Here is a 13469-nt window from a genome sequence, read left to right on the forward strand (position 1 = left end):
TGAAATACAGTGGTGGTAGTATCATGGTTTCAGTTATTATTGAATTATTCCATCAAATTTTAAAGGAAGATGTTAGGACATCTGTCCATGAGCTGAAGAGAATGTGGGTCATGGACAATGCTTCAAAGAACACAAGACGTTCTACAATAAGAATGGTTAAAGAAGAATAAAGATAAAGTTTTGGAATGTCAAAGTCCTGACATTAAATCAATAGTGTGACGATACAGCCTATAATCTTAATAAGACAGACATTTAGATTTGTTAATCCAAGAGAAATACACTATTATCTATATATATTTATGTGCCTGTTCAATAAGGATAGACCAGAATTTGAATAACCCTGATTGTTGTCTCCTCTTGGGTTTGGCAACAATGATATTTGCTAATATGCTAATTACATATTGTACTAAAAGCCAGCTGAATGTTGATTTAAAGAGCCCATCTATGTAAATTTATTAGCTCAAACAATGAGACCTGAGTGAGTCCTGCACTTTTACCTCTAACTCTGACCTGTGACTGATGACCTTACACAGATGTAAATATATATAGTGATGTCTGTAGTGCTGCAAGGAGAATCAGAAAGAGTTTACAAGGAGGATGAGAGACATCCTTCAGGACAGCAGATGGATAGCATGGTGGCTCCATCCAAAGAGACACAGATTTGGATTCTACATAACTCCGGTGTAAGGGTATCGGCCCTGACTGGAAAGATACGGATCTGCTCCATTAACCATCAGAGAGACCATGGATACATTTGGGGAGACCAGGTTGGGACGATGAAGTCACCTGGCCCCATGGATATGTTGTTTTTGGGTTGCCAGATGGGACACTCCGGTCACCTGGAACCCATGGAGACATTCGGAGAAGCCAGATTGGGACCCGCCAGTCATTTGGCCCCTTGGAGACTCTCTGAAAGGCCAGGGTGGGACCCTCGGGTCTCCTGGCCTTGTACCTCGATGTACTGTTAGCTTCCTAAGCTAGCCTCTACCTTCTCTCTGTGGGGGCCCGCCAGAAGCGGGGGGCCACTTGTTGAGGTAGTTGGCCCTGGAAGTCCCAAAGTCGCAGCTGTTCTATCCCAGGTGGGCGGAGCGGAAGGGTGAGACTGTGTAATGTTGTACAATCTTGGGTATTTTGTTGGGACTGTTCTATGTGTTTATTGTCCGCTTTGTGGTTCAATAAAGTATTGCCAGGCTGTTTTACCCTCACCCTGTGTTGTCTGAGTAGTGCTACGCCCACAGAGGACCCCGGGTCTTCACAAATAGAAATATTGTGGAAGGACCTGAATCTAGCAGTTCATTGGAGAAAAACTACCAATATAACAGAATTGGAGCTGTATATATACATACAGCTCTGGCAACACTTAGACCACTGCAAAATTTTCAGTTTCTCTGATTTTTCTCTTTTTAAGTATATTTTTGAGTAAAATGTACATTGTTGTTTTAGTCTATAAACTACTGACAACATGTCTCCGAAATTCAAAGCTAAACATTTTGTATTTATTTGCAGCAAATGATAAAGCGTCAAAATACTAAAAAAGAAACAGAGCTTTCAGACCTCAAATTACTCATGTTTTAACTGTGAAATCAATATTTGGTGGACTAACCATGATTTTTAATCACAGCTTTCATGCGTCTTGCCATGCTTTCCACCAGTCTTTCCATGCTTTCCAATAGAAAACTGTTCAGTGGTCTCTTACTTTTTGCCAGAGCTGTATATATATAAACCTGGGTATTATTTGTAGAACTGGGTATTACTGCAGGTTAGCTACACCTGCAGTCAGATGTAATACTTAAAACTTTAGAAATCATATTGTGAAGTGTCAAATCAAGCTTTTCTGTATCTGTCAACCTCAAATCCTGTACATCTGCATAAATTGAAGTTTTAACTCTGTTTTATTAACTTTAACAATACAAGTGTTTTTACAGCACAACTCACAAATAACTGTGATTTATTAGATAGTATTTTTTCAGGTGTTATTATGTGTAAGGTACACCACAGTGGTACGCAAAGGCTAACAGACCCAGTCAAAAAGTTGTTCCTAAGTGGTATTAAATCAGTAGTATAAAGGGTACCATCCTAACACCAAAAATTCATTCAGACAGTGCAGTGGTACCTAACCATATAAAACTGATCTTTGGATCAGCAATCATAACGTTAAAGGAACGTTCTCACCCATAGTTGTGTGAATGTGGACATGCTCCAGGAATCTCCTCTAGGTACGCTCGATGAGCCCAGAGCGACCGAGGAAATTACAAGTGTTTCTCCCGACACGTTTCTTCTCAGTGATTCACCAGGGGAGTCTTCTGGATTATACAGTAGTGTCTCATGCTACTGGACAGATTAGATAGTGAATCCCTGCATGCTGTAGTATGTTGTATTCCCTCCCTTCAATTTGTATCTAGAGTGGTAACTCAACCGCGTCATATTTGGGTCACAAAGGCGTCACTTCCGATCCGCGGAAAGCAAAGGACGGTGGTGAAATGCACATGCTACTTCCGGTATGCATTTCAATATGGCCGGTCAAATTCTATGTGGACAGTATCAAAAAACAATCTTCTCAAAGTGGACTTTTTTAGAACAAAATTAACCCCTGATAAGTCGATTCAATCCCACCAATACCCACACTACCTTCAATCCACCAAGGTAATAAACCTCTCCTCTAGATCATTAACCATGGATGAGATGGCGGTTCTGACTACGGGTCTCTCTTTTGTTCCTATGACCGATTTTGACACCTTTGAATGTACACTGCTCAAAAAAATAAAGGGAACACTTAAACAACAGTATATAACTCCAAGTAACTCAAACTTCTGTGAAATCAAACTGTCCACTTAGGAAGCAACACTGATTGACAATCAATTTCACATGCTTTTGTGCAAATGGAATAGACAATAGATGGAAATTATTGTCAATTATCAAGACACACTCAATAAAGGAGTGGTTCTGCAGGTGGGGACCACAGGCCACATCTCAGTACCAATGCTTTCTTGCTGATGTTTTGGTCACCACACACAGACGAATCCAGGACATGGTCTACAAGTGTCACATTCCTTGTGTCAAGCCACTCATGACCAATAGGCAACACCAGAAGCGTCTTACCTGGGCCAAGGAGAAAAAGACCAGGACTGTTGCTCAATGGTCCAAGGTGTTATTTTCAGATGAAAGTAAATTTTGCATTTCATTTGGAAATCAAGCTCTCAGAGTATGGAAGAAGAGTGGAGAGGCCACAATCCAAGCTGCTTGAGGTCTAGTGTGAAGTTTTCACAATCAGTGATGGTTTGGGGAGCCATGTTATCTGCTGGCATAGGCGGATTATAATGAGGGCAATCCGGGCTACCGCCCGGGGCCCCGAGCCTGCAGGGGGCCCGCGGCTCCGGGCGGGGTGTCAAATGCCGGATTGCCCTCATTATATGTGCGGGCCGCCGTGGCACATACCGGTAGCAATGGCGGGAGGGGGGGCCCCGGACCGCTCCCCCAGCAGCGGCGCACGGCCGCTACTTCTTCATCGGCTGGGCCAGCACTGCAGCAGTTAACTTCCCTGTGCTGGCCCGGCCGCGTCACCGCTAGGAGACACGACCCTGTGCACGTGTGATGTCACGCAGTGCGCGCCCGGCCTGCACTGCTGCAACGGAGAAGTCAGAGCAGGCAGGAGGAATGGAGCCGGGGGATGGTGAGTCTGTGTGTGTGTGTATGTGTATGTATGTGTGTGTATGTGTGTATGTGTGTTTGTGTGTATGTGTGTGTGTGTGTGTGCAGGCAGATATCATTGTGTGATGTCTGTTTATATGTATTTTTGTGTGTCAAATGTGTTTATGCGTGTATGTATGTCTGTATATGTTTGTGTGTGTGCGTGACTGCATGAGTGACTGCGTGCGGCCTCCTGCTGAGTATAGATGGAGCCGTGCGGCCCCCTGCTGTGTATAGATGGCGCCGTGCGGCCCCCTGCTGTGTATAGATGGCGCCGTGCGGCCTCCTGCTGTGTATAGATGGTGCCGTGCGGCCTCCTGCTGTGTATAGATGGCGCCGTGCGGCCCCCTGCTGTGTATAGATGGCGCCATGCGGCCCCCTGCTGTGTATAGATGGCACCGTGCGGCCCCCTGCTGTGTATAGATGGCGCCGTGCGGCCTCCTGCTGTGTATAAATGGTGCCGTGCGGCCTCCTGCTGTATATAGATGGCTACGTGCGGCATCCTGCTGAGTATAGATGGCGCCGTGCGGCCTCCTGCTGTGTATAGATGGCTACGTGCGGCCACCTGCTGAGTATAGATGGCGCCGTGCGGCCTCCTGCTGTGTATAGATGGCTATGTGCGGCCTCCTGCTGAGTATAGATGGCGCCGTGCGGCCTCCTGCTGTGTGTAGATGGCGCCGTGCGGCCTCCTGCTGTGTATAGATGGTGCCGTGCGGCCTCCTGATGTGTATAGATGGCGCCGTGCGGCCCCCTGCTGTGTATAGATGGTGCCGTGCGGCCCCCTGCTGTGTATAGATGGCACCGTGCGGCCCCCTGCTGTGTATAGATGGCGCCGTGCGGCCTCCTGCTGTGTATAGATGGTGCCATGCGGCCTCCTGCTGTATATAGATGGCTACGTGTGGCCTCCTGCTGAGTATAGATGGCGCCGTGCGGCCTCCTGCTGTGTATAGATGGCTACGTGCGGCCACCTGCTGAGTATAGATGGCGCCGTGCGGCCTCCTGCTGTGTATAGATGGCTATGTGCGGCCTCCTGCTGAGTATAGATGGCGCCGTGCGGCCTCCTGCTGTGTATAGATGGCTACGTGCGGCCTCCTGCTGTGTATAGATGGCGCCGTGTGGCCTCCTGCTGTGTATAGATGGCTACGTGCGGCCTCCTCCTGAGTATAGATGGCGCCGTGCGGCCTCCTGCTGTCTCTGGGGGGGCGCCGTGCGGCCTCCCGCTATGTATAGATGGTGCCGTGCGGCCCCCTGCTGTGTATAGATGGCGCCGTGCGGCCCCCTGCTGTGTATATATGGTGCCGTGCGGCCTCCTGCTGTGTATAGATGGCGCCGTGCGGCCCCCTGCTGTGTATAGATGGCTACGTGCGGCCCCCTGCTGAGTATAGATGGCGCCGTGCGGCCTCCTGCTGTCTCTGGGGGGGGCGCCGTGCGGCCTCCCGCTGTGTATAGATGGCGCTGTGCGGCCTCCTGCTGTGTATAGATGGCGCCGTGCGGCCTCCTGCTGTGTATAGATGGCTACGTGCGGCCTTCTGCTGAGTATAGATGGCGCCGTGCGGCCTCCTGCTGTGTATAGATGGTGCCGTGCGGCCTCCTGCTGTGTATAGATGGCTACGTGCGGCCTCACGCTGTGTATAGATGGCTACGTGCGGCCTCCCGCTGTGTATAGATGGCACCGTGCGGCCTCCTGCTGTGTATAGATGGCTACGTGCGGCCTCCAGCTGTGTATAGATGGCGCCGTGCGGCCTCCTGCTGTGTATAGATGACTACGTGCGGCCTCCTGCTGTGTATAGATGGCTACGTGCGTCCTCCTGCTGAGTATAGATGTCGCCGTGCGGCCTCCTGCTGTCTCTGGGGGGTCGCCGTGCGGCCTACCGCTGTGTATAGATGGCGCCGGGTAGGATCATGGGGGATCACAGGGGATCATGTGACATGTCACGTTATAAATCAGGTGTGTGTGTGTGGGGGGGGGGCCGTGCCTTCTAATCTGCCCGGGGCCCTTGCTACTCTTAATCCACCCCTGTCTGCTGGTGTAAGTCCACTGTGTTTTATCAAGACCAAAGTCAGCATAGCCGTCTACCAGGAAATTTTAGAGCAATTCATGCTTTCTTCTGCCGACAAACTTTTTGGAGATGGGAATATTATTCTCCAGCAGGACTTGGCACCTGTTCACACTGCCAAAAGTGCCAATACCTGGTTTAAAAACAACAGTATCACTGTTCTTGATTGGCCAGCAAACTCGCCTGTCAAGAGGAAGATGAGAGACACCAGACCCAACAATGCAGACGAGCTGAAGGCTGCTATCAAAGCAACCTGGGCTTCCATAACACCTCAGTAGTGCCACAGACTGATCGCCTCCATGCCACGCCGCATTGATGCAGTAATTGATGCAAAAGGAGCCCTGACCAAGTATTAAGTGCATTTATTGAACATATATTTCAGTAGGCCAACATTTCGGATTTTAAAATCATTTTTCAAGCTGGTGTTATAAAGTATTCTAATTTACTGAGATAATGACTTTTGTGTTTTCATTGGCTGTAAGCCATAATCATAACATTAACAGAAATAAACACTTGAAATAGATCACTATGTTTGTAATGACTCTATATAATATATGAGTTTCACTTTTTGGATTGAAGAACTGAAATAAATTAACTTTTTGATGATATTCTAATTTAGTGAGAAGCACTTGTATAACAAACTTCCTTTCATTACAACTTACTCCAATATGTCCCAAGATGTGAGGAAAATCGTTGCAAGACATTGGCCAATACTGCAGATGGTTGAGGATATTGGGAACTTGACAGCCCCAGTCCCACACATCACCTACAACAAAAGGGACATCTTTGAAGGACAGATTGGTCAATAGTCACTTCACATCCACAGAGCATACTTCCTGGCTACACTTTACCATAAAGTGGTGTCATAGATGTGGCAGGTGTATAGCATGTAACTCAATAACAACCGGAAAGGATTTTAGAAGTAATGTTACAGGAGAATTTTTTTCCATTAGGTCGTTTATCAACTGCCGATCTAAAGGTGTCATTTATAAAGCCACATGTGAATGTGGGCTAGAATATGTTGGGAAAAGTAAACCTGAGTTCTGGAGAAGGGATAGTGAACATTTGAGAGACATTGCTGCAAACAAAGACACACCAATAGCCAGATACATCAATACCTTGCATGGGGAACATAGATCATCTATTGAATTCATGGGAATAGACCGGATCAATGTACCACAAAGACAGGAAGACTGGGACAAAAAAATCCTATAAAAGGAGACCAGATGGGTTTTTAAAGGGGTTGTCGGGTCAAAAGTGATAAGTCTATAGTCACTCTGTGTTACAGCAGATTTACGAATCTCACCACCAGCGCATAAACTGTGCGCTGCGGGGATTCGCCGGTATGAGACCCGGGACCGGAGGCTATGTATGAGTTATACATACCCCTGGCTAGTGGGCGTGGCCTCACTCTCCATATACTTGTATTGAGCAAGGCCGCGCCTTCTAGTCGGACGCGCCCACTGGCCGTCCATGTCACTAGACGGGGCGTGGCCTTGTTCCATACAAGTGTATGGAGCGAGGCGGCGCTGAATGGCCAGGGGTATGTCTAACATATACATACCCTCCGTTACCAGGTCTCATACCGGCAAATCCCTACAGTGCACAGTGCCTGTGCTGCTGGGATTCATAAGTCTATAGTCACACAGAGTGACCGCAGACTTATCACTTTTGACCGGACAATCCCTTGAAGATGAAGACTAGCATCATCAGGTCTTAGTGAGCAATTATCATTTAGGCTGAACCAGAGTAAGAGTGAGGGTCAGATGACTATGAGTGGGGGCGCCAACTGCACAGGTTCTAGGATGCCAACCCCTGGTGTTAGGAAGGAACAAGAATAGCCCCACGGCATCCAGGGACACATAGGTCTGTATAAACCACCCCCCCCCACACACACACACACCCTTTATCCTAAGATACCCGTCACCTAAAAAATCTAGTACGTAAAAAATAACTAGCAATAAAATAACCCCCCCCCCCCAAATAAAGTAACACTCCGGTTTATTCAATCATGAATTATTAGGACACCCCATGATTGTTATCTACCATAGGCTACGGTTGTTTAATTACAGTTATGTGAAAAAGTTTGGGCACCCCTATTAATCTTAAGCTTAATGTTTTATAAAAATTGGTGTTTTTGCAACAGCTATTTCAGTTTGATATATGTAATAACTGTTGTACACAGTAATGTTTCTGCCTTGAAATGAGGTTTATTGTACTAACAGAAAATGTGCAATCTGCATTCAAACAAAATTTGACAGGTGCATTAGTATGGGCACCCTTATCATTTTCTTGTTTTAAATACCTACTTTTTACTGACTTACTAAAGCACTTTTTCTGGTTTTGTAACCTCATTGAGCTTTGAACTTCATAGCCAGGTGTATGCAATCATGAGAAAAGCTACTTAAAGTGGCCACTTGCAAGTTGTTCTCCTGTTTGAATCTCCTCTGAAGAGTGGCATCATGGGCTCCTCAAAACAACTGTCAAATGATCTGAAAACAAAGATTATTCAACATAGTTGTTCAGGGGAAGGATGCAAAAAGCTGTCTCAGCGATTTAACCTGTCAGTTTCCACTGTGAGGAACATAGTAAGGAAATGGAAGAACACAGGGACAGTTCTTGTTAAGGCCAGAAGTGGCAGGCCAAGAAAAACATCAGAAAGGCAGAGAAGAAGAATGGTGAGATCAGTCAAGGACAATCCTCAGACCACCTCCAGAGAGCTGCAGCATCAACTTGCTGCAGATGGCATCACTGTGCATCGGTCAACTATACAACGCACTTTGCACAAGGAGAAGCTGTATGGGAGAGTGATGCGAAAGAAGCCATTTCTGCAAGCACGCCACAAACAGAGTCGGCTGAGGTATGCAAAAGCACATTTGGAGAAGCCAATTTCTTTTTGGAAGAAGGTCCTGTGGACTGATGAAACCAAGATTGAGTTGTTTGGTCATACAAAAAGGCGTTATGCATGGCGGCAAAAAAGCACAGCATTCCAAGAAAAACACTTGCTACCCACAATAAAATTTGGTGGAGGTTCCATCATGTTTTGGGGCTGTGTGGCCAATCCCGGCACCCGGAATCTTGTTAAAGTTGAGGGACGCATGGATTCCACTCAGTATCAGCAGATTCTTGACAATAATGTTCAAGAATCAGTGACAAAGTTGAAGTTACGCAGGGGATGGATCTTTCAGCAAGACAATTATCCAAAACACCGCTCCAAATCTACTCAGGCATTCATGCAGAGGAACAGTTACAATGTTTTGGAATGGCCATCCCAGTCCCCAGACCTCAATATCATTGAACATCTGTGGGATCATTTGAAGAGGGCTGTCCATGCTCGGCGGCCATCAAACTTAACTGAACTGGATTTGTTTTGTAAAGAGGAATGGTCAAAAATACCTTCATCCAGGATCCAGGAAATCATTAAAAGCAGAGGAAGCGACTAGAGGCTGTTATTTTTGCAAAAGGAGGATCTACTAAATATTAATGTCACTTTTCTGGTGAGGTGCCCATACTTATGCACCTGTCAAATTTTGTTTGAATGCAGATTGCACATTTTCTGTTAGTACAATAAACCTAAATTCAAGGCAGAAACATTACTGTGTCCAACAGTTATTACATATATCAAACTGAAATAGCTGTTGCAAAAACAACAATTTTTATAAAACATTAAGCTTAAGATTAATAGGGGTGCCCAAACTTTTTCATATAACTGTAAGTCCTAGTCACCTTTATTTTTCAAGGTTTATCTGTTTTCCTATAATGGTGCCCATGTAAAATACTCATTTTTGAGGGTCAGGATTGGTATTTGGCCTGACTGATGGGCTACCAAACCCCTAACTCCTTCCCAGATTCCCTGTATTTGCTACTCTATAGAAAGAGCACAAGGGTCGGGGGAGTAGTGTCAATCTATTAATGTGCACTGGGGGCGAGCTTATCTTTGCCCCTAGCCATCATTGGGCAGGCACGGGACCTGCCCCAAACCTCGCTTGTGCTATCCACACAGAATAAGATCGGCCGTATTAGAGCGCATACCGTAAGTGACATGTGAGTTTCACCACCGACCATTGTCACTGATTTGTGATGTATTTTGATTTGTTTGGGCTTTTTAGGTGAAAGTGACGTTCCTTTTCTATTTGGCACTGTGCTTGTCCTATGCCACTATTAGGCATATTGACACTGTTTGCTACTTTTCAGGAATTTATTATTTTTTAACAATACCTATTTTTTTACTTGAACGAATAAAAGTTATATTTTAATCACCCCACTATTCGCTACACTTATCTTTATTGGTGGGATCTCATATCATTATACCCAGCTACCTATCGTATTATGTTTACACAGTATTGTGCCGATATATATTTTTATGTTACATACACAACACACATATAGTACACAGTAAGGGCGCACCCAGCTAGACACACAAGTTGTCGGATACACAACAATAGTGTATGGAATCATCTCCGGGAAACAGGAAGAGCGGCCACTTCCTCCAAAGGAAATGTGGGGAGGCTGGACACATATCTTTCATACTGAGCTCTGTAAATCCACACTTGCTTCACAATATATATAGAACTTAGTAGAGCAACAACTCTCAACGTGTTGTCCTCACATATTTACCATTTCAGACTGAAGGACACAGGGATCTCCAGAGTTCCCTACCAGGGATGTAAGGTGAGGCTGAGGATTCTTCTATCTACACTTGTTGACTATGCTGCACATATATGCGTGTAACATAGCGCTCAGTATGTTTGCTCATTAGCTCAGTTTGAACCTTTTCAGCACATATTCTTAGAAACTGTGAGCAGGACCATCCTTTTTGTTGGTGCGATGGCACTGCGGTATTTTGTTATTTAGTTGTCAATCCAAAATTATTCAGCCGTCAGATTCAGTCCGCAGAAATAAATCAATTTACATTTATATTTTTTTGTTACTTAATTCTATTTAGTTACGAGTCCAGGACTACTGAGATCAGTCAGTATCTTTAGTACAGGTTTTGTCTCCTAAAGATTCGGTACAGTATTAAATCGTGCCTGTATGTTGAACATGATGTGTGATCTACAGGAATTTTCGCCAATAAAATATGTATTGGTGCATAAATCAAACATAAAATGCCTATCTTACTGTTTTACATTGATCATTGTCATCTAAGTAATGTAGACTTAATATAATATCACTAATAAGTGGCAGTAATGATAATGAAAATGTATGTGATACATCAAAGAAATGAAAATGCAGAGTTTAAAGGCTAGCAATGATCAGAATCTAAGGTGACATCTTGTCCATTATATGTACAGATGTATGAGACAAGGTAACATTTCTTACCACTTTATGGTGTGAAGATAGGGCCTGAAAAGGAAGGGCTAAGGGTTAGGAGTCACAGCTCCGCTGTTTGCCGTTTTTGAAGGATAAATAACCAGGAATAAATTGGGTAAACAGACTTGGTTTTGCTGGGAAATTGGGAGCATATATTTGGGTTACAATCCAGCCTTATTGTGACCCGTCTTCAAGAAAGGTAGATCAATCACGTTCCCTTTATTAGTGCCTGACTTTACCTGTTTAAAAAAAAACACCTACACGTGATTCTTATGTCACTGGTCTGTTACTGAGTGCAAGAGAGTGGGGGCCGATAGTCACAAGACATGAAGGAAAATTAAAATGATGCCATTTGAGTTTGTCCTTTAAGTAGACATTATATAGTGTGCCTTTCGGAGGAACATTTGGATGATGGCTGAGTTCTCCATGTGTTTGTCTCTATTTCCTGCAAGCACAGCCATTATAGTAGTAGTTGAATTGCTTATCTGTGTGTAAATTTACTATAAAGCCTCATGCACATTATAGTTTTACAGTTCTGTGTGCCACAAAGGCACATTGAGTCTATCTGTACACTACTTTCATAAGACGACATATTAATGTTTTTTTCTGTTTTCTTGTATTTGAATTCATAGATTCTTATGGCTTTGTAGTGGCACAGAACCTCAAGGGGCAATAGGTCAGGGGCGGACATATCATTGGTGCAACCTGTGGAACCACAGAGGGTCCCATGAGGTAAGGGGACCACATCCACCTCTAAAACAGATGGAATTGTGCTTTATGATGAGCCATTGGACTGCAGAGTGCCCATATATTGTTCTTGCACAGGGGCCCCTTCTGTCTGTGTCTGCCAGTGCCATAGGTGCAACTGTAAAGTCTTTGTAAAGCCTGTGCACATAGCTATATGTGGATCCATGATATGGTGCTTATAGCCTCCTATGGGGCCATATTTCATTGCTTCAATGTGGCCATTTTGCATTTCTTCCAGGAAGTGTATAATGATAATGCCACATGAAGGCACCATACGAACTACACATGGAGTGCCTACTAGTCCATAGTATAGACTTATTTGGACTGTATATGTTACATTACATAGTCTATCCACTGGACAATATCATGAAAATGTGCACACAAAGTCTTTTTTAGGTGGATTCTCCACTTGAAAAGCACTAACAAAAAACCCTAAAAAGAATGAACATATGCACAGTAATGTCAAAATGACTTGCTGTGCATATATTCTGTCGTTTGTAACTTCATTTAAGCGCTACAGGCTTCGAAAGCTGTGAAAAGAAGTGACCGGTCCAGTCATCTTGCTGCCACAATGTTATATATGGAATTTAAAAAAAAATGTCGTTGGCAAAGAAAAGTCAGAAAGGATGCTACAGATAACACACTGGGAGCTTTGCTAGGCCAGTAACAATACGAGTGCAAACAATCTCAGTAAAGTGCTTCAGTACATTAATTATAAAAAATACTGCACAATAATATGTTCTCACAAGCCTTTTACAGTACTAATCCATGAAAATGCTGCAGCACACTAAGCATTACCTGCCTCTTGTATGTTTGCATATTTATCTCTGAACTTCTTTGATCCATACAAGTACTTGCAGTTAGTGTGCTGTACATTACATATCAGCTCCTGCAAAGTGTCAAGCAAGATGACAGCAAGTACATTATAAGAAGGTGTATGATGTATAATAGGCTGCGAGACACAGAAAGGCCTAAGGTTTAAGAGCCACAGCTCTGCTGTTAGATGCTAGAAAATCATAGGGAAGATTGACACTGAGATTTCTGACAGTTTCCACCACAAAATCACATAAGAAAATGTTTAAAATGGCCTTTAAATAAATTCCATATCAATTTTAGAGTGAAAACACACCTATATGCACGTGACATTTATTCCATGTATTTTTTCCAGCCTGGAAAAAAGTGTCATGTTAATTCTTGGGATGTTTTTCATGGAAAATGCACCATTGAATCATAGAGTGTTAGAGTTAGAAGGGACCTCCAGGGTCATTGTGTCCAACCCCCTGCTTAATGCAGGATTCACTAAACCATCTCAGACAGATGTCTGTCCAGCCTCTGTTTGAAGACTTCCACTGAAGGAGAACTCACCACCTCTCGTGGCAGCCTGTTCCACTCATTGATCACCCTCACTGACAAAAAGTTTTTTCTAATATCTATTAAACACATGGTTGCAAAAATATTGTGATTTTTCGCTTTTTCACACATTTTCACCCCATTATGGCAGAGCTGGGGCGGAACGGAGCACGAAGAGTTGTGGCATACAATACGCCACAAATATTACTTCAGTCTCCATAATTAATCAGGCGCCTCTGGCTTCAACACGGCCCCTCAACAAGACCAAAGTTTTTCATACAGATGTTACGGAAATTTGCAGAATTCTTTATAGAC

General features: G+C 44.3%; 1 protein-coding gene across 3 annotated transcripts in view; it reads left to right on the forward strand.

Annotated features, from left to right (window-relative positions):
• The first annotated feature begins 10284 nt into the window (after positions 1-10284).
• SHANK3 (SH3 and multiple ankyrin repeat domains 3) overlaps positions 10285-13469 on the forward strand; it is a 422681-nt gene continuing 419496 nt past the window's right edge. For 2 of the 3 annotated variants that reach the window (XM_073652618.1, XM_073652625.1), the window contains exons 1-2: positions 10285-10415; positions 11690-11789. In XM_073652618.1, the coding sequence (XP_073508719.1) occupies positions 11785-11789 (5 nt within the window). In that variant the 5' untranslated portion in view covers positions 10285-10415; positions 11690-11784. The remainder of the gene's footprint in view (positions 10416-11689; positions 11790-13469) is intronic. The other variant, XM_073652619.1, reaches the window with a different exon arrangement.

Source organism: Phyllobates terribilis, unplaced genomic scaffold (assembly GCF_046119375.1).
Source record: "Phyllobates terribilis strain yellow unplaced genomic scaffold, ASM4611937v1 Scaffold_11__3_contigs__length_659146591, whole genome shotgun sequence".
NCBI lineage: Eukaryota > Metazoa > Chordata > Amphibia > Anura > Dendrobatidae > Phyllobates > Phyllobates terribilis.